General features: G+C 43.3%; 1 protein-coding gene across 2 annotated transcripts in view; it reads right to left on the bottom strand.

The window, feature by feature from the left end:
- Positions 1-926: 926 nt before the first annotated feature.
- Positions 927-21,125, bottom strand: part of GATA6 (GATA binding protein 6) — a 147,105-nt gene continuing 126,906 nt past the window's right edge. The window contains exons 7-8 of one of the 2 annotated variants that reach the window (XR_014017352.1): positions 1,378-1,529; positions 927-1,122 (exon numbers count right to left, since the gene is read on the bottom strand). Coding sequence is in view for 1 of the 2 variants with exons in the window: in XM_081252840.1 (XP_081108966.1) it covers positions 1,440-1,529 (90 nt within the window). In the remaining variant the exon portion in view is untranslated. Of the gene's footprint in view, positions 1,123-1,144; positions 1,530-21,125 lie in introns of those variants that run through there. The other variant, XM_081252840.1, reaches the window with a different exon arrangement.

The raw sequence follows: 21,125 nt of genomic DNA, 5'->3' as shown, positions 1-21,125 counted from the left end.
CTTAGTGTCTTCCCCCCTCAAGTTCCCGGTCTGACCTGAGAGCAGCCCCTGCCGCCTTAGCACCACCCACCGCTCTCCCCGCTGCCTCGACTCCAACCTGCTATGATTTCCTTAATTCCTGCTCTACTCATCTCTGGTCGTGAACTATTGCAGTTCCCTCTTTTCTGGTTGCCCTTCCTCCAGTCTTTCCCTGTTCCAATCTTTACACGGTCTAACACAGAAACAGTCAGGTCACTGACTGTCGACAGTACCATTTCCCAAAGCTATAGTCCACACGCTTGGACATGAATACAATGCCTTTCCCAGCCTGGCCCCCATCAACCTTAACAGCTACATAGTCCCCGACATCCTCACCCTCCTCCTTCTCTCTTCACTCTCAGCTCCAGCCAGACCAAGCTTCCTTCTGTTTCCTGAGACTGAAGTCTCATTCAGTCTCCATACCTCTGCAAGTACAGTTTCTCCAATGTGGATGGCCTTTATCCTACTTTCTGCTTGGTGAGCCCTCATTCATTCACGGGGTCCAGCTCACTTCCACCAAGAAGCTTCTGAGGACTCCTCTGCCTGTGGAGAGACACACCCCTCCCTCCCGCTCCTGGACCGCTGTGCTCCATGCACACGCCCCTCCATGGGACAAGCGTTCCTCACCTGTGGGTCTCAGGACGGCTCATCTTTGAGCCCTTAGTGCTTAATACAGGGCCTGGCACTGCAGGTGCCCATCTCTCTTCGGAACAAATTAAATCTCATGGCAGCGCTTAATACAGGGCCTGGCACTGCAGGTGCCCATCTCTCTTCGGAACAAATTAAATCTCATGGCAGCGCTTAATACAGGGCCTGGAACTGCAGGTGCCCATCTCTCTTCGGAACAAATTAAATCTCACAAGCGTTCCTCACCTGTGGGTCTCAGGACGGCTCATCTTTGAGCCCTCAGCGCTTAATACAGGGCCTGGCACTGCAGGTGCCCATCTCTCTTCGGAACAAATTAAATCTCATGGCACCAAATGACACCCTCTGGATAATCAAGTGCAGGTAGGGTGGAGAAGCACAGCCCCTAATTCAGATTCTTTGTTCGTCTCCAGTTGCAACCTCATTGAAATTTTCACCATTCCTGGATAAGTGTGAACACTTGGAGAGAAAAGAGGGAAAATTCTCATTTCAATGAATCTTCTCTCCCCAGCGGACTCAATCTACCTTTCTGTGTGGGTTGTAAAACTCATTGATCCAGTGGCATGTGTTTTAGGTATCCCATGTAAAGTTCAGATTTCTACTAGAGTGGCTGTAACTCATTTTGTGCTAAAATCATGCAGATATTGGTCTGGTTCGTAGTTGACTCTCTTTTCTGGCATATGAATTAAGGATAATTTAGAGAAGTACAGGCACCGTGATATTTGTGGGTAGGTTTTCCTTTGCTTCAGTCTCTGGCGAGATGACCCTTGCATATGTCAGGTTTTGAAGTCAGACACTCCGGGTTTAAATCTGGCTCCATCAGTGTGTGACCTGTAGCATGTCTCTTTCTGCCTCAGTTTCCTCATCTGTAAAATGGAAAAAGTGACACCTCATAGGCCTGTTGTAAAGATTAAATGAGATCATATCTTTAAGCATTTATCACAGAGGAAGCCCTCAAGCATTGCTACCACTCACTGTGCTAAGTGCTTTATACATTATGTAACTATATACACATGCACAGACACACACATATTGCCTACCACAACATATAATCCTTACAACAAGTCTATATTCCAGGTACTATACTTACCTCCACTTTATAGGTGAAGAAAATGGAACAGATGAAGTATCTTGCCCAAAGTCACACAGCTAGTAAGGAGCAGACCTGGAATTTAAACCTAGGCAATCTGGAGTCCGAGTCTATGCTCTTAACACCCATCAAAATGCCTCAGTGCACTCAATAAATGGTAGCTATCATCACTATCCTCATCACCATCATGATCATCATCTCCATCATCATCATCTCCATCCCCATCGCTATCCAGGATGTCACCATGTCTGTCTATCTCATTACAAAATCGCTCTAGCAGGGCTGTTTACTCAGTCAGCCCTGGGGTGGTAACTTCGTTGCATAAATAAAATTGTATTCATCTGGCAACCTCTGGGGCTGCCCCAAAGGCCAACCTCGTGCGACGCTAATTCTTGGATAGTAGGAAAGACTGTCAAGGGAGGTCTTGGGATTCCGAAGAGTCAAGCCAGGATACAAGCTGGCCCAAAGCAGAGCGTGTGGCCCGGCACCACTTCATTCCACTTGCTTGTCTTCCATCTTTTAGCTGCAGAAAGAGGCCAATTGATTCCTTCTTCCCAACCAACTCCAGCTAGACTGAGAGATTTTGTAATCATGTCTGTCTCAGATCACAGCCCACAGAAATCAGACACAGAAATGCTCACTTGGGCTGTCCACGCGTTCCACCCCTGAGCCAGGAAATGAGAACTCTTAATCCAGTGTCACTGTTTTGTAGTAAAAAAATAACATTACTTGTAAAAAAAAATAAGAGGAATTCAATGTATCTTAGTGCCATGGGCTTGTTTACCAAAATTTCATTTAGCCTGTGTTTCCTTTTCTTCCCTGTCATCACCTACATTTACTGACTGTCCTTCTTTACCTACTTTCCCCCAACTCTCATCTCCAAATTTATTCTTTGGCTCGACCCCAATTAAGGGTCTTTACCCTCTGTCGTCCATACAAAACATGCTTTCCTGAAACACTCTTGCTTTTGGAATCAGGCGGGTCTGCCTTTCAATTCTGATTGCTCGGCATTAGGTGAGCTGCTTTCCCTATGCCTCAGTTTTTACATACATAAGATGGCTGTAGTAACAGTAACTAACACTGGCTGAGAATTGACACAGGTTGATTGCTATGCAAGATGCCTTTTCCCAAGCTTGCAGGCAAAATTACTGAAGGAAGGAAGTGACTAGAAGGTCCTATTCGGCACCTGGCCTCTCGGCAGGAGGCATAGTTCCACCCTGATGGAGAGAATGAAGACTGAGTCACCTGTCAGACCAGTGCACACAGCGCAGCACCACAGGCACCATTTAATCCTCAGGAAAATCCTATGGGGAAGGTATTGGCTCTACCCCCCTTTAGAGATAAAGAACTGAAGTTGAGAGTAACTTGCCCAAGGACACCTGATGACTAAGTGGCAGAGGAGGGACTCTTAGTTACCATGCGATACAACAATAATAAACAGTAGCAGCCACAATTAGCGGTCACTGAGCTTTTATCGTGTGCCAGGCACCGGTCCAGGAGCGGGACAGGGATGGTTTCATCTAATCCTCACATCAGCTCTATGAAGTAGATACTATTCCGAAGTCCATTTTACAAATGCGTAGATTGAGAGGAAGGGGTGTTAAGTGACTCACCAAAGGTTGCGTGCGTGGTAAACCGACAGCCAGAACTTAGAACCTGATGGACTGAATTTAGAGCCGGAACCCATCCCATGCTGTCTCTTTAAAATGAAATAATAAAATATGCAGATAAAGGGCTTAGCCCAGTGCCTGGCACACAGCAATCTTGAATATATTATCATTGTCGTTGTTACCACTATTTTAATGATAGTCAATATTTTAATATTGTTCTGCTCTGCAAGGCATCTCTTGGCTCGTCTGTAGGATGTGAACTCCAAGCACAGATCTGAGTGGACAGAAGCCCATATTCCTTGAGTCATTTGATCTTTGCTTATCTTAACTGCCTTCTGCAAATGTCGATAACAAGGTCCCCATCCCAACCTCGATTTGTCATCGCCCCAAGTTTTCTCTTCCAGCAGTCCTTCAACTAAAATGATCCTGGAAATTGCCTTTTCTTTTTGTAGCAGCTCAGTATTAGTTTTCTATTGCTGTATAAAAGATTATCTCAAATTTAGTGGATTGAAACAATACACTTTTATTACCTCACGGTTTCTGTAGGTCAGGAATCCAGGCACGGCTGAGCTTGGTCTTCTGCTCAGGGTCTTACAAGGCTGCCATCAAGGTATTGGCAGGGCTGCATTCCTTCTGGAGCTCAGAGTCCTCTTCGGAGCTCATGTGGTTGTTGGCAGAATTCAGTTCCTTGTGGTTGTAGGACTGTGGGCCCCTGGCTTCTTGATGATTATTGGCTGGAGCCCACCCACCCAAGTCCTAGAGGCCCCCCACAGTTCTCAGTCACATGGCTCTCTTCATGGGAAGCCCACATCAGAGCAGCTTGCTTCTTCAAGGCCAGCAGAAGAATCTCTCCCCCAGTCTGCGAAGATGGAGTCTTACAGAACAAAACAACTGAGGGAATGAGATCCCATCACTTTTGTCATATTCTATTGGTTAGAGGAAATTACACGAGTTGGGTCATTGAAGCTCATACTGGGGTGTGTCCACAAGTCTCTTGGCTTCAAATTTAATTCTTCCCCCACCTCAACTTCCTTTTCTTCCCCAAACAGTACCAGGTCCCATTTCATCTTCATTTTCACATCCACACAAAGCACTTTCTTACTGTTCTATAAATTTCTAAAATTCTTTCTTCTTTTTTCCACATTTATAGAATAGTAGGAGTCCAAGCCTAGACCTCTCATTTTCTTTCCATTTCACCCAGGACTATAGTTTATTCATTTTTAACAGCTTATTAATATGTAATTTACATACCATAACATTCAAAGTGTACCACTGGGTATATATTTAGAGAATTAGGCAACCATCCCCATGATATAATTTTAGATCTTTTTTCATCACCCCAGAAAGAAACTGCATACCTTTAGCAGTCACCCCCCCACACACACATTTCCCCTGTTCCCTCAGCCCTAGGCAACAACAAATCTGTTTTCTGTCTCTATAGATTCATCTGTCCTGGACATTTCATATGAATGGAACCATACAATATGAGGTCTGTTGTGACTGGCTTTTTTCACTGAGCATAATGTTTCTGAGGTTCATGTGTGTTATAGTACAAACAATATTATTATGGCTATATAGGAAGTTCAGAGTGTTGTAGACAAAACAGCCATGAAATGAAGGAGTTTAACTTACAAAAATAGGGTTAGAAATAAGCATCTTTACTCATTTTTCCACCTCTCAGTTTTTTTATAAGAGCTTATTATACATAAGTCCCTGGAGAGAAGAAAAGATAAATATGATTCAGCCAATGACCCTTAAGAAGCTCAGGCTGATAAAGAAACCAGGCAATTCACAGGTATAGAGAACAAACTAGTGGTTCCTAGTGGGGAGAGGAAGTGGGAGAGAAGCAATATAGGGGGAGGGGAGTAAGAGGTACAAACTATTATGTATAAAATTATCTGCAAGGATATATTGTACAACATGGGGAATATAGCTAATATTTTATAATAACTATAAATAGAGTATAACCTTTAAAAATTGTGAATCACTAATTGAACACCTGTAACTTATATAATATTGTATAGCAGCTATACTTCAATTAAAAACAAGCAAACAGAGGGTGGGAGGGAGGGAGATGCATGAGGGAAGGGATGTGGGAACAGATGTATATGTATGACTGATTCACTTTGTTATAAAGCAGAAACTAATTAAAAAATTTAAAAAAAAAAAAAAAAACAAGCAAACAGGGCTTCCCTGGTGGCGCAGTGGTTGAGAGTCCGCCTGCCGATGCAGGGGACACGGGTTCGTGCCCCGGTCCGGGAAGATCCCACATGCCGTGGAGCGGCTGGGCCCGTGAGCCATGGCCGCTGAGCCTGCGCGTCCGGAGCCTGTGCTCCGCAACGGGAGAGGCCACAGCAGTGAGAGGCCCGCGTACTGCAAAAAAAAAAAAGAAACCAGGCAAATACACAACTGATACACTATAGTTTTGCCAGGTTATTCAGCACCCATAAACATCAGAGAAGAGGAAATGCAGAGTGAATTTTCAACTCACTGGGATAAAACAGAAGCCAAAAGTAATCTAAGATGTGAATTGTTTTTTAGAAAAGTAGATAACGTTAACCCATAGTCTTCGCTTTTAGTTATACAGAGCTTGATGGTTTTTTTGATGGGGAGGTTTGGGTTTTGTTTGTTTGTTTGTTTTTGAGAGCTGTCACGCGTGGACCTGGCAGAGCCTAGGGGCTCCCAGGTCCCGTCAGAGAGCTGGGGGGAGGGGCAGGCTTTTCCCCTGGGGCTGGTGTTCCCTGTCCTGGCAGCAGCCCCAGGAATCCCGCAATGCATTCTGTAGCGATCAGCCCATGGATGTGTGTTCCAAGCCTGGAGGATTTTCACTGCGACTTTGCAATTTTTCTTTTACCCAGAGGTCAGCATTTGACTATGGAAAACAGTTCTGACTCAGACAAGCGAGGAATGATGAGCCTAAAGGGTTCTGTCAGCAGGAACTAACCTACATGTGGGAACTCTGGATGTTTCACAAAAGGGCAAGTTCAAGAATCCTTAAGACTAAGAGGTGTCTCTCACATCAGCTGAAGCAAACAGTAAAATAATGACACATTTACCACCAATGGAATACTCATAGTGTTCTCAAACATTCCTCTGGGATAAGCAAGATTCTTGCTCAAGATGTTCAGACGGGGCCTCACGATTTCAAACTCCGGTCATGGAGCAAGGCCAGGGGCTCGGCTGTGGGACCGGCCCCTCCCATGGCCAGCAGCCCAGCCCAGGCCTCAATCACCAGCCCCGGCTACCTTGGAGCTGGGGGGTTCTGGGATCAGGCCTACGGTGGCCTCAGGAAGATTCCTCACCCCTCAGCCCCTCTCCCACCTGGCTCGCTGCTCTGAAATTCCACCCTTAGACATTTAGATCTTTGCTCCAATGCAAATACTCCTGGGAGAAGAAGCACATTGTTTATTAGCCATTTACACCTCAGTGCAAACGTGTTTATCAGAGCTTTTGCCAGCAAGTGTTTTTAGAGGAGAGAAGGTGAAAGAAACTCAGAGAAGAAAAACATGCTTGAGGATGAAGAGAAAGTAACCCAAAGTCACAGAAGGACAGAAAAGGAACACAAGGGGCACCGAAGATGAATAAACTCCGCCTCTTCCCAGGAGTGCCTACCTGAGAGGATGAAGAGCTGACCCAGATTTGGGTTGGGATCAGATGGGAGTCGGGGGGACTCAACACTGTGCCCCTGGCTATGGGGCGGGGGCGGGTGGTGGCTCAGGACCTGACCCCTGGTTTGGACGCCCAGCCTGTCTTCTCTCCAAGCGGCGACATGCTCAAGGAACAAAGGCACGTTGAGCTCACCAGTGCTGCCCAAACAAAGCAGGAGGAAGCCAACACCTGTCCTTCCAATCACCGAGAGAGCTTCATTCCTCTTTAGAGCACCACCAAGAGCCTGGAGTCTACTTAATCACACACAGCCCTTCTGCACTGAAAGAAAGTGGACGGTGTTTGTCTAACAGAATGTGACCTCAAGCCCTGTGAGGGGAAGCCTCACCCGGTACTCACGCCGGGCTGCGTCTCAGACCTGTCAACAAGGTGGACCCCAAACCCGCGAGAGGCTTGCTTGTTTATGTGACATGATGATTTCACAACACTCACAAGGGATTAAAACTCAGAGCAGTCCAGTTCTACTGCAGGTCAGGGACCCCGATGAGAAGCTGTTTCAGAATTAATTGAATTGCACTCAAAAAAATCTGCTTGGCTTCCTATAGCTAGTATTATTCCAGAGAACCATAATTCATAGTCAAGCCTCTCTTTTTTTTAATGTTTTTTAAAATTTTTATTGGAGTATCGTTTTAGTTTCAGGTGTACGGCAAAGTGAGACAGTTATACCATAACCAAACCTCTTTGATGAGCCTGAATTTCCCAAACTTATAGTCAGTTTAGGTTACTGGTAACAAACCCACAGAGTTGGACTGTCTCTGTGTGCAGACCAGACCTGGGATACTGATGAATAATGGTGAGTCAAGGGACACATTTAACATCAGCTCTAGATACGTATATATCCACATCTTCATTTTTAAGATGTATGCATTTAGAAAGTTCTTTTTCAAAAAAGATGTGAATTGCTAACCTCAAAGAACCGGAGAGATTTACACAGAATGCTCCCCAAGTGACTTCATCTGCTAAAAACACAGTTTAAAAGCCTGGAAGAGAAAGACCCAACTCTCTTTAATTTGCCAGACCCCCACTTCTCGTTCTAGAGAATTTCATTCTTCTGGACGTTAAGAAGGAAAATGCCTGCCTCAGGAACGACAGTGATAACAGATCCTCCTTGCAAGTGAATGTCTAATGAACTGTAAAACCCATCATAAAACACTTCATATGGCTTTAGTTACTCCACAAGCCAAACTATGCCTGAGGTATACAAAATTATACCTTGCTCATCTTTTCAGATGCCTTAGAAACCTCTATTGAGAGTACTCCTTTTTTCCCAACCCAGGGTTTTTGTTATTCTTTTTTACCTTTCTTTTTGGTTAAAAAGATTGGAGAATCTAACTGTCTCTCTCTTCCTAGAGAACGCTGGCTCTGAAATGTTTTTTAAAGTGTGTTTGTGGCATCTGAAAGTTCCCTACCCCCCGCACTCAAGTTCTAAAGTTTGAAAGAATACATCATTCGTAGTTTGATGTATATCCAAAACCGAGAACACAATGCAAGGGAGTGTTTGCCATATTTCACTCCACAGTGGAGTCACAGTTTTTCCTTAGACGTGGTTTTAGCATAAAGTAAATAGTATTTCCAGGATTGCTGCCAAATGCAACAATACAAATAATGATGACCAAAAACAGCAAAGTGTGAGTGGACCAGAAGTGATGATGTTTCATAAGGAAATCCCAGATACGTGCTAAAGATACTTTGGTTTTACGTGAAGATTAATTAATTAAACCAGGTTAGCAAAGTCCCAACATATAGAACTGTACTAGGAGAGAATTCAGTAGAAACTCAACAAAGATACAAATAATGATTCAACGCTTCTTAGCAGAAATGATGAGTTGTATCTCAACAATTAGCGATTCTGAAAATGAATCTCAGAATAGTCTGTTTGGTTTCTTTGTTTAGGGGTTTGTTTTTGTTGTCATTTGTTTGTTTTTAGTATTGGTTTAATAATTAATAGTGACTGTTTTCCAGATCTCTAAGTTGCTCCATTTCCAGATTACAAGGATTTCTAGCAAATCATCATCACGTCAGCATCAAATTATTCATAAAACAACCATATGAGTTTCCCTCCTTAATATTCTTCAACTGAGTGTGGTGTGGAGCAAAGAACTAACATTTATTCCATACAGGAATTTTGCCAGGCTGTTCCAAGATTTTCTCATGTAATCCTCACAGCAACACTATGAGATAGGTACTAGTATCTCTATTTTACAGATAAAGAAATTTAAGTTCTGAAAAGTAGATTATTCAAGTTCAAATACCTTGTAGGTTCCAGAAGTGGAAAGCAAACAAATAGGGGCTTTAGAAGAATATTGCTCTATATATCCTCCTCTACATCATTCAAGCAACTCAAGTGAAGGCATTAGCTTAGTTTGACTGCTTTGGATGAGCGTGCTTCAGACAGCTGCGCTTCTTTGGGACCGAGGCACGCGCATTACAGCTTCACTAGTGTGGTTGGTGCTTTACCAAAATGATGAAGAAAAGATATTACACAGTACTATAATATGGTATAAAATCACCAAATCAAAATTATTCTTTCTCACTTCTCTTTTATTTTAATTGAGGTAAAAATTAAATTTTTAAAATTTTTATGTTATGTAACATAATGTAAAATTAACCATTTTAAAGTGTACAATTCAGCAGCTTCTAGCTTATTCACAGCACTGTGCAAACAGCACTTCTCTTTAATCCTTCAGACTAAGTCAAGGGGTAAGTCTGTTTGGTGCTGCTATATCTTTAATAACTCTAATATTTTATGATCTCTCTTTAAAAAAAAAGGGAAAGCAAGCTTAGAGTCTTTGGTAAATAAGCATACAATTAGAATTTGATAACCTAAATTTGGTGTTTTATTTGTATTTATTTTTTATTTACCCTGAATTTCTATTTACATAGTAACAAAATTTCCTTATTAAGTAAATATTTTCAGTGAAATGGTGAGTTGATTTAAAGAAAAATTTTAGGTAAATAGTTAGCATTAGTGGTACATACATATGGCAAAAATCACAAAAGAGGTACCTCTGCTCATCTGGTGGTTGGATGGAAAGTGATAAGGAGGACAGGTGATGGGCATTTAGAAGGAGGTGGCTGGGGACTTCCCTCCTGGCGGTCCAGTGGTTAGGACTCTGAGCTTCTACTGCAGGGGGCAGGGGTTCAATCCCTGATTGGGGAACTAGGATCCCACATGCCATGTGGCATGGCCAAAAAAAAAAAAAAAAAAAGGGGAGGCGGCTGGGGCAGGATGAAATAAGCTGTCAGAACGTCATAGGGATAAGGGGCTTGGATTCAGGAAGGTAGAGTCTCATTATAGATTCTAGAAGGTGGGCTGGGCCTGAGTCTTCTTTCCTGCAAGTCCACTGGTCCAGCCTGACTTCTACCCTGGTTCTGAAGGCGTGGAGATCCTGGCATTGTCTCCACTGTCTGAATTACAGAAAAATACCCCACGTCAGAGCAGGAGCAGATCCCCTCTCTGGCTGGGCAGGCAAATGAAAGGCAGCCACCCACGAGGGCTGCCTCTGAAAGGGAAGGGAGCTCGGAGATGGGCTGAAAGAGTGGGTCACACAGCCCAACAATGGCAGCTGTAACACAAGCAGACTTCAGTCTCTCAGATAACTGTTAAGGAAGGAGGGAAGGAAGAGAGGCAAGGCCAGGGTCTACAGAGCAGTTGTCCGTTTGCCTTCAGGCTGTTTTCGATGAAGACTGGGGTTAGAGCGGGATGGGCTTGACCCGGGTAAGGTGTCGTCTTCCCTTCCACAGATCTGCTCGCTGGGCCTGCTGGTGCAAGAAACTGAGTGCGAGCCGCAAGAGTGAAGCTCTGCTGCTGGGAGATGCTTCTCCGCCTACAAATCTGTTTCTAATGATTCACCATTTGTAAATGGAACTCCCATCCCAGGCTCTTCGTTAGTAAGAGGTTATCAAGAAGAAAAAGGGGGCGCCCATCTGGAGATTAAAATCCCTGATGCCGAACAGATTGTCAGGAAGATTTCCAGCCCCCTAGATGTGAAGACAATGTACACACACACACACACACACACACACACACCCCAGAGCTGCCTTAGCCAGAATATTCATGTATTCTAGGTGCCACACGTATACTGGACTATCTACTATATGAAAGACAAGGTCCCTCCTTTTAAATCACAAATACATGTGAAAGAAACAATACATTAAGCCACAGTCCTATACAAATTGGTCTAACACCATGTAAAGCGATGCCACCCCCTAACATCTAGGAGAGATCAGATAAATGGGAAAAAGAGTTAGATCCCTAGAAACTGCATTACCCTCCACTCACTGCCGCGTTTCTGTTTTCCTTCCTGCAAAATTTGTCCCAAGAGCTGGTCATTGTCCCCTGTACACATCTTCGTGCTCACCCCCACTTGGCAAGGTCACCAGTGACCTCACATTGTCCAGCCCAATGGCCACTTTCCCGTCTTTCCTCCTCCTTGATTCTTGGCAGTCAGACCCAGTTGAGGGCTCTAACTTGAAAAGCTCTCTTATCTTGGCTTCTGTAACATTAAGCTCTCCTGATTTTCATCCGACCTCACTGGCCACTCCTTCCCAATCTCCTTTCCCTCTGTGCTACTTTCTAGAAGTGGGAGAACACCAGGGTCACGGTTCTTTTCTCCATCGACAGCCTTTCCCAGGATGACACCATGTAGTCCAGGGGTGCTGAAGACCACCTGTAGGCTGACAATTCCTAATTGATATCTCAGTCCTGACCCCTCTCCAGAGTTCTGAACTCAAATACCCAACTATCTCCTTGATCGCTCTTATTGTGTGTCGAATAAAGTACTTGGAATAAAGTACCATACAAACCTTTAACTGTGGTCTAAAGGCCATGCCTGACCTGGCACTGCCACCCTCTCTTGGGTCCCAGTTCTAGCCATAACGTAAGCCAAACAGCTAACCTGAGCCTCTGAATTTTGAGGCTTAGTTCTTGCTAAGACAAACGGATATCAAGAGCCACAATTTAAGGTAACTCATCTTTCCTAGTGGTCTCTCCCTTTTAACTCATCTTAGACTTAATCTAACTATTTTTGCTTGGCTATACACAATATCTTATCTGGGATCTAAAGATACATGATATCTTAGCCATATCATGGGAAAGAGCCTACATGAATCAATTATCAATAGCACAGCCAGGAGGGGAACAAATTTAAATAGGGAAATGTCCCTTGTTCTAAAGGAGTGGATTTGAAGATTCTCAAAATTTTGGGGAATTAAGTCAAACAAGCGTAGGCCACAGATCCCAGTAAGGACATTTTTACTTTCTCCTCTCCTTTCCTGGTTTAATCTCATTGACCCTTGAGCTTAGTGTGATCTGCATCTCATAATTGTTTGACTTAAGTAATTAATGGAAATTACCAGGCCATAAAGACAAGGAACAAAGGTACATTCAAGAACATCATGGGATTTTATGACTAAAATGAAAAAATGTTAACCCTAACCCCACTCCAAGGAAAGGTATGAAGACATTAAAGCAAACCCATGAAAATAAATGTGTTGAATCTCACATGGTTCCCATTTCATCATTTTTCTTCAGTAAAATTAAATTATCAGATTACATCCAGTTAGACACATTTAGGAGTGGAAAGCAGATAAAACAGACCAGTTGAGGAGAGAAGATGTGTATAAATAGAACAACTATAGAGCAACCTTAAAGCAATCTTCAATTCACTTACAGTAATTTGGTACATGCAGACCATGGTCAGAAATATTATGTATAAAAAACAGATCACGCGGGCTTCCCTGGTGGCACAGTGGTTGAGAGTCCGCCTGCCGATGCAGGGGACGCGGGTTCGTGCCCCAGTCCTGGAAGATCCCACATGCCGCGGAGCGGCTGGGCCCATGACCCATGGCTGCTGAGCCTGCGCGTCCGGAGCCTGTGTTCCTCAACGGGAGAGGCCACAACAGTGAGAGGCCCGCGTACCGCAAAACAAACAAACAAACAAAAAACCAGATCACTGTGGGATGGGGTGAGAGCAGAGAGTCTTCAGGATTCTGAAGGGAAGGGACCATGTGGATTAAGGGAGAGGAGGCGAGAAGCTTCTCCAAGGAAGGTACAGCATAAACAAAGACATGAAGATGGAAAAATACGAGTAAAAGAGAGAAGAGAACATGAGGAAAACAAACTTACTGGAGTAGGACGTGTTTAGTGAGATACTCTGTGAGAGAAAATGTAAAAATATGATCTACTGAGCAAGGCTTATTGTTAGCAGGTTAAGGAGTCCAGACTTGAATTAATTAGTGTAAGATCTTCATCAGGGGAGAGAGATGCTGAAAGCAATGCTGAGCCTGGCGGCAGCCTGTGGGATAAACAAAGTGAAAAAATGAAAAAACTGGTTAAGAGGCTGCTTCAGTCATTTATATGGGTCTTGATAGGGACTTGGCTTTGAGAGGTGGCAGCTGAAACTGACACCCAGGGACAAATCCAAGAGATTCTGAAGTCTCTTGGAAAGGTGCTTGTGAATGATTGTACACAAGACGTGAAGGAGAGGAAGGAGTGAGTGGAACCCTGGACGGGGCAGCGGTGGTGGCACCGAGCAGGAGGAATTGCTGACGTATACAATGCATCTTTCAGATTAAATTTTGTAACACTTATTACTGAGTTAGTCATTGTGGAACCTTTCTTTTTAATTTCTAATTCTAAGACACATGGTTAAAATTAAGATTAATATTCTTGTTGGCTTTAGTTTCCTATAACTTTAAAATTTACAAAGTGTCTGCAGGGGGGTGGGGCAGGGGGGATGGAGTATACATATCAACATAGTATATACTCTCCAGATCATGTTTTAATCTATAACAGGATAGCAGAGCAGCGCTACATGTAATCAAAACATATTTTACTAGGAGAGGCAATCAGCACTCAAAACCAAAATGGTTCTTGAATGAGTATCACTGGTATAAGACAGCTAACTGACCTTTTAAGTATCGTGTAAACCTGACATTTTCTGCTCTTTTTTATAGTTATTTCTGTAGCAAGTTGAAAGTGGTGCAACTAATGCCAAAATCTAAAGAGAAATAGACCCTCCGCCCAAAGTAAGATAGACACTGGGAAAGATGTTAAAAACCTGGTGAAAAGCAAAGCATGCAAATTTCAGGAAGAAAGAAATGTTCATATGTGAAATGAATGTAAACACAGAGATCTGCCAGGAGGAACGGGAAAGACAGGGAACGAGCAAAAACTCCCACCAGTGAGCGGAGGATTTAGGAGAGAGAACGTTGGTAAACAGAAGATTCAAAAAGTAGAAAATGAAATCTTTACCAGAGAGTTTAGCCTTTGACACTGTCAAGAGTAGAATCTTGAGGGCTTCCCTGGTGGCGCAGTGGTTGAGAGTCCGCCTGCCGATGCAGGGGACATGGGTTCGTGCCCCGGTCCGGGAAGATCCCACATGCCGCGGAGCGGCTGGGCCCGTGAGCCATGGCCGCTGATCCTGCGCGTCTGGAGCCTGTGCTCCGCAACGGGAAAGGCCACAGCAGTGAGAGGCCTGCGTACCGCAAAAAAAAAAAAAAAAGAAAGAAAGAGTAGAATCTCTTCTCAGATTCTTGCACCTTCAGTGCCAGAGCAAAGGTGGCATCATTCATGGTGCTGTGGAGGGTAAAAGAGAGCCAATGGGAACAGGAATAAGTTCTTCAATAAAAGAACTATGTTCAGGATCTCTGCCATAGTATCCCCAAAGGCAAGACTGTAGAATTAAATAGTTCCTAACCTGCAATCCCACTTCTGGGTGTATATCTAAAGGAAATGGAAACAGGATCTCGAAGAGATATCTGCACTCCCATGTTCACTGCAGCATAATTCACAATAGCCAAGATATGGAAACCACCAAAGTTTCTGTCAACATATGAATGGATAAAGAAGATGTGAGATATATGTGAATATTATTCAGCCATGAGAAACAAGGAAATCCTGCCGTTGATGACAACATGGGTGGACCTTCAGGGCATTATTCTAAGTGAAATAAGTCAGACAGAGAAAGACAAATACTGTATGGTCTCACTTATACGTGGAATCGAATAAAGCCAAACTCAAAGAAACAGAGAGTAGAGTGTTGGTTACCAGGGGCTGAGGTGTGGGTGGGAGTGGAGGAAAGGGGGAGATGTTGGTCAAAGGGTACAAACTTCCAGCTAAAAGATGAAGAAGTTCTGGGGATCTAATGTACAGCATGGTGACTACAGTTAATGATAGTGTACTGTATCCTTGAAAGTCGCTAAAAGAGTAGATCTTGAATGTTCTCACCACAAAAAAGAACTGGTAATTATGCGATGTGATGGGGGTGTTAGCTAACACCATGGTAGTAATCATTTTGCAATATCTAAGTGCATCAAATCAACACATTGTACACCTTAAATTTACACAATATTACATGTCAGTTATATCTCAACAAAGCCAGAAAATAAAGTAAAATAAAATAAATAGCTCTCCAAATTTAGATGCCATAGGTGAGATGATAGAAGGGGGAGGAGTTGGGAATTTATTTGACATTATGGTATATATCAGGAATTTCTAATTTATCTCCAATATCTAATCCTCCCTTTTTGCTCAGTAACAGAATTCCCAAATGTCAGCAGGGCACAGGGCTGCCTAAAATAAAGACTATAGTTCCCAGCTTCCCTTGTAGCTGAGGTGGATCCATCAGACTGAGTTTTGGTCAATGGATATGCGGAAGTGTTTGTGCAACTTCAGGAAATGTCTTTAAAAGAAGGGAGCGTGGCTTGTTCTTGTGCCTTTTTCATTCTTGGTCACTGAGATATAAGTGTGATGGCTGAGACTGGAGAAGACATCTCAGGCCTTGGGGTGAAGGCCACACACACTAAGGAGCCAGGGTCCCTAATGATAACAGAACCGCCATACCAACCACGGAGAATGTTTCCTTGACAGTGAGATAAACTTCCGTCCTGGTGAGTCCCTGATAATGACCTGACTAATAAAGTTATCCTGAGAGTAACTAGAACTTACAGAGGCAGGACAGGCTCAATCCAAAACAAACTGGTATGAGGCTTCTAGCACTAGAAAGCTGACAAGGTCCTTTCAAAATAAATATTCGGGTAAATCTGATCAGTGTAAACAGACACAAGTTTTAGCTTGAGACTGAGAAAAAAAGGAAAGTAAGGTAACAGAACCACCTAATTAGACATCTGACAGGGTCGAGGTTGGTGAAGATGAAGTTGACATACACAGGTAACTTCTGTGCTTAGAAACATGCAAAAAATTTAAAAAGGATTTGGCTCTTGAGCTGAAAATGAGGGGCTTTACACGGTAGTCATTAGTAGAAGAAAAATCAACAATGCACCAAGAGCTTTCCATTACAAACATGAGAGAGGGGGAAGCGTGTTTCCAGAAAAGAGGTACCTTGTGTGTGAGGCACAAAGTCAACCACAACCTTGGAAAAGTCTTGCAGAGCTAAGAAAGAATTTCATGGTTAAATCATGACTATGGCGTTACAGAGTTTACTATAAGCCAAAATCCGTGAGATGAAACTAAAAATGTTAACTGAAAGTGTAGAAACCACAAGATGAGGAGAGGCAGAAAAACGGTGGATCTCGTGTTATCATACAAGCTGACGAAACACTGCTGGGGATCAAACAAAGGATGCCTCTTTAGAATTCACAAACAAAGGAAATATCATGTCTTGGCTTTGAGTGCCAGATAAGAACTTACATAGGGAGTATTTTCATAGGAACCACTATGTATAGTAGTTACAACACGGTTTAGTTCCACATTCTGGCAGAAAACTCAACAAAATCCATTAATCAGTTACCCATCTTTAAAAAGGGAACTGTGCCCAACACACAAGCAGTAAATGGGAAAGGTTAAAAGGAATCACATAAGGAGAAATTAATTGATAAAGCCAGGTTATTGCTTAAACATTACTAGAAGCCCAAGAAAAGCATTTGCCAGGAATTTTTTTAATTTATTTTTTAAAAAATCTGCATAACCACTAACTGTTAAAAACAAACAAACAAACACCTATATTTTAGGAGGGGTATTTTTTTTTCATGTAAAGATTGACCAAATGAGAGGGACAGAGAGACATAGAGTTTGAGGGGCAGGTGTAAACCAAAAATTGGGCGGCAAAAAGTATGTAAAGCCTGGTCAAGAGCTTCAAACATGGGGGTAAGAGAATATGACAGCCTGGCTGGGAGTCTGAGGGACCCCTTTCAATCATGGTGCAAAATATTTGATTCAAGATGAAAGGGGAAGACAGAGAAAGACGAATACTGTATGATGTCATTTATATGTGGAATGTAAAAAACAAAAACAAAACACAACTCCTAGAAAAAGAGATCAGATTTGTGGTTTCCAGAGGCAGAGGTTGGGGGTGGGGAATTGGAGGAGGAAGGTTCTCAAAAGGTACCAACTTCCAGTTATAAGATAAATAAGTGTAAAGGAGCTGTTGCAGTGGAGGATTACTGGACTGAATGTCAATATTATGACATAGTATGAGTGTGTTTCCTTGTGTGGTAATTGCAATCATTGTTGCTTATGTTGTGGTCATCCATTTACAATGCTTGGTGTCCGTTTATTTATCTCTTGTAAAAATAAAATACAATGTGTGTGTGTAAAAAAAAGATAAATAAGTGGTAGGGATGCACTGCATAATGTGATGACTGTAGTTAACAATGCTTTATGATATATATGAAAGTTGCTAAGACAGTAGATCCTAAGAGTTTTCATCACAAGGAGAAAATTTTTTTTCTCTTCTTTTTTGCTTTTTCTTTTTAGAGTATCTACATGAGGTGAAGCGCGTAATCATTTCACAATATATATAAGTCAAACCATTATGCTGTACACTTTAAACTTACACAGCGATGAATGTCAATTATATCTCAATAAAACTGAAAAAAAAAAGATGAAAGGGGAAAAGAGAGACTAAATGAGGTTTTTAGGGAAATTTTCCTTCCCAAATTCGGTTTGGAAATCCACTGATGGGAGATATTAAATGTCCAGAATGTTCTAGACATGGCTGATGGAACAAAAGTCATCACAGCCAGAGAGCAGCTACTCAAGGTCCTGAAGGAGCCGTTACCCTCATCAAAGCGTGACCCTCAGTAAGAGTCTGATCCACACGAAAATCTTGAAGAACATGCAAACTAAACAGGAGGTTCGCTTACACAACAGGTTAACTAGTAGAAGATAAACCAAGCAGAAACCCTACCTATTTTTTAAATGTACCAAAATGGGGGGAAATCATGCTAAGTTAACCTAATATTTCAGGAGAGAAAGAAACACGAAGACAAGGAGAATGCATGGACGTAATTTATTTAGAGCCTCGAAGCTCTTTCCATGGATGCCTGTAATAGAACAGGGCCTGTTTTGAAAAACAAAAGAAAGCAAAACAACAAAACTCAGCACTGTTTTTCATGATGAAGGAATGATGTGTGTACACATTGTATAGAAAAGTGCTGAATTCTTTCAATCTCTCTCTTCTCTGAGTCCTTCTCCCTCAGGCAGCCCTTTCTCCATCCCTCTGCCACACCTCTTGGCCCTGAGGGCTCCCCTCTTCACCCTCTCTTTCTCCATAATCCTGGTCACGGCACACTCTGCACCACACCGCCATCACCCGCTCAGACCTAGAAGGCTAGCGCTAGCTCGACGGTATTGAAAACCTTAACTACTTACAGTTCTTTGTGCTCTTAGGAAGACGCAATTCACACAGTCACTAAGATAGAAATTGTTTCAAAAAAAACTTAAAACATTGTTCTATCTTTGTGCACATGGGAAAAAATGATGATAATAACAAAAGCTAACATTTGTTAACAGCATTTACTATTACTGCTATATTATATTAACTCCTTTCCTCTAACACCGTCATCATCATCACCTCCCCTTTTCACTCATGAAGAAGTTAAGGTCACCCAGCTTACTTAGCAGAACATGTTTCTGATCCCTGCTCTTTAGTCTGGCTCCAGAATCCACATTCCTAACTACTATCGCGTATGGACTCCGTCTCTCCCCAGAGGGAGTCCCTTCCTGAGTTTTCTGTCTCTGTGGATGGCACCCCTGCACATCCACTAACTCCCTCTCCCTCACCCCATCCACTCGGCACACTGGGCCTGCATGGATTCCTGTGGCAGCCTCTCCCTCCCTTGTGTTTCTGCAGGAGCATGTCCATCTACTCTCTCTGTCTCTCTCTGTCTCTCTCTGTCTCTCTCTGTCTCTCTCTCTCTCTCTCACACACACACACACACACACTCCGTCTTTTCACCATATGTAGCCAGAGTGTGGGGTGTCCAGCTCTTAAAGCCAGCACTACAGCTTCTTGTCTAATAAGATTAAAAAAACAAATACACACACACACACAAAACAACAAAGCAACAAGGAACACAAATATCCACTTTTTAAATTATTAAAGATTTTGAGTGTGTAATCGGGTGTTGTAAGACCAGATCTCAACATTTCTGAACGCCTGAGGGTGAAATCAGGGACAAGATGTATTGGAAATCTTCCAGAAATTTTCTTCCTGTGGCTCTAAAACTGGAAGTAAGAACGTGTCTCCTGGGCAGGCTCTTCTTGGTTCTGGAAGGGAGCAAGTCAATGACCTCAGGGTAGTGGCCACTCAGGGTCCATGTGGCAGTGGACACTGGAGCCTGTCCCAAGCCAGCCCTCCCAAGGATTTTAAAAGGAGAATGTTTGGAGCAGGCTAGCTCGGGGTGGCCCTGGCTTGCATGTTGGTGAGAGGAGGGGAGCCCTGAACCGGTGGGGGAAGGGCAGGTCTGACAGCACTCGAACCCCTTTACCCTTCAAAGAACAACTGGGTGCCTGCAGCAGTGACCCAAAGCAGAGAACCAGACACAGTGCCTCTTTGGGGACAGAACCAGCAACAACGAAGTGTTCTTGGAACACAGCAAGGGCGTTCCTCCAGCCTGGGGCACCTGGGTTCTGGGCCAGCATAAGGAGATAAGTAGAAACGAGACCCTGTGGATTACTGGCCATATAAGGGGGAGAGAGGGGCAAAGAGAGAGACTAGATTACCTGCTTATCTAGGAATGTGGGGAGTACAAAATGTATTAATTTTCTTAGAAAAGGTGGAATGTGATCTTATTTGTCTCTCCTTATACATGAAATGGGTCATATAAAATTATATTGGTTATTATTATAATTACTCCCTTTCTCCATCCATCTCTGAGACCATGGCCTAGAACTTGCACCCCCTTTGACTTTGCCTAAGTCAACTCTGTATATCACTGTGTCTGACCGTGCTCTGCCATGACCTCATTTCTTCATCAAAGGGAGCCTTACACTTCAGTGAGAAGTTCATGTTCTGGTCTGGTCCTTCAGTGTCTAGGACCACATAATGCACGTTATCTGTTTGCTCTGTATGATCTGATGGCTGGTAAATTGATTCACACTAATTAAACCCACAAAAGGCTGATTCATGAGCTCAGAGAACAATATGTTAAGTTACAGAGAAAGATAAAACTGGCCTGAAAAGCAAGGACGTACATTTGAAGTGGACATTGTGTTTGGGGTAAGTCCACCCAGGAAGCCAAACAACAAAGCAAAGCATTGCCTTGTCGACAGAGAATCAAAGCAAAGGAGTTAGAATACTGTCTCATGATATTTCTAGAAAGTTCTGGTAGACTGAGAATTTGCCTTCCATGATTGCTATGCTTGAAAAACCAAGACAAGTATTTAGAATATGTCCCTCTCTCTCGAGGGTGCCAGAGTGACAATGATAAATTCTCACAGCCCAGCGCTCATTTTTCCCATTATCAATGAGAGACACTCTCATTCTGTTTGTACGTGTTACTATGCTTAGAACTGCTGAACTTGCAGGTAATTTGCAGCATCATATCTTTTTTTTTTTTTTTGCGGTACGCGGGCCTCTCACTGTTGTGGCCTCTCCCGTTGCGGAGCACAGGCTCCGGAGGCACAGGCTCAGCGGCCATGGCTCACGGGCCCAGCCGCTCTGCGGCACGTGGGATCTTCCTGGACCGGGGCACGAACCCGTGTCCCCTGCATCAGCAGGCGGACTCTCAACCACTGCACCACCAGGGAAGCCCTGCAGCATCATATCTTAATGGATAACTTAAATTGTGCCAAATAAGTCTAAGCCTTGTATCATCGCACGAAGGGCTAAAAGGACACCTGCAATCATCTA

This window comes from Mesoplodon bidens (assembly GCF_964165515.1).
Source record: "Mesoplodon bidens genome assembly, chromosome: 13".
Classification (NCBI taxonomy): Eukaryota; Metazoa; Chordata; class Mammalia; order Artiodactyla; family Ziphiidae; genus Mesoplodon; species Mesoplodon bidens.
Note: the sequence above shows the minus strand (reverse complement) of the source record. Positions and strands in the feature narration are given on the sequence as shown.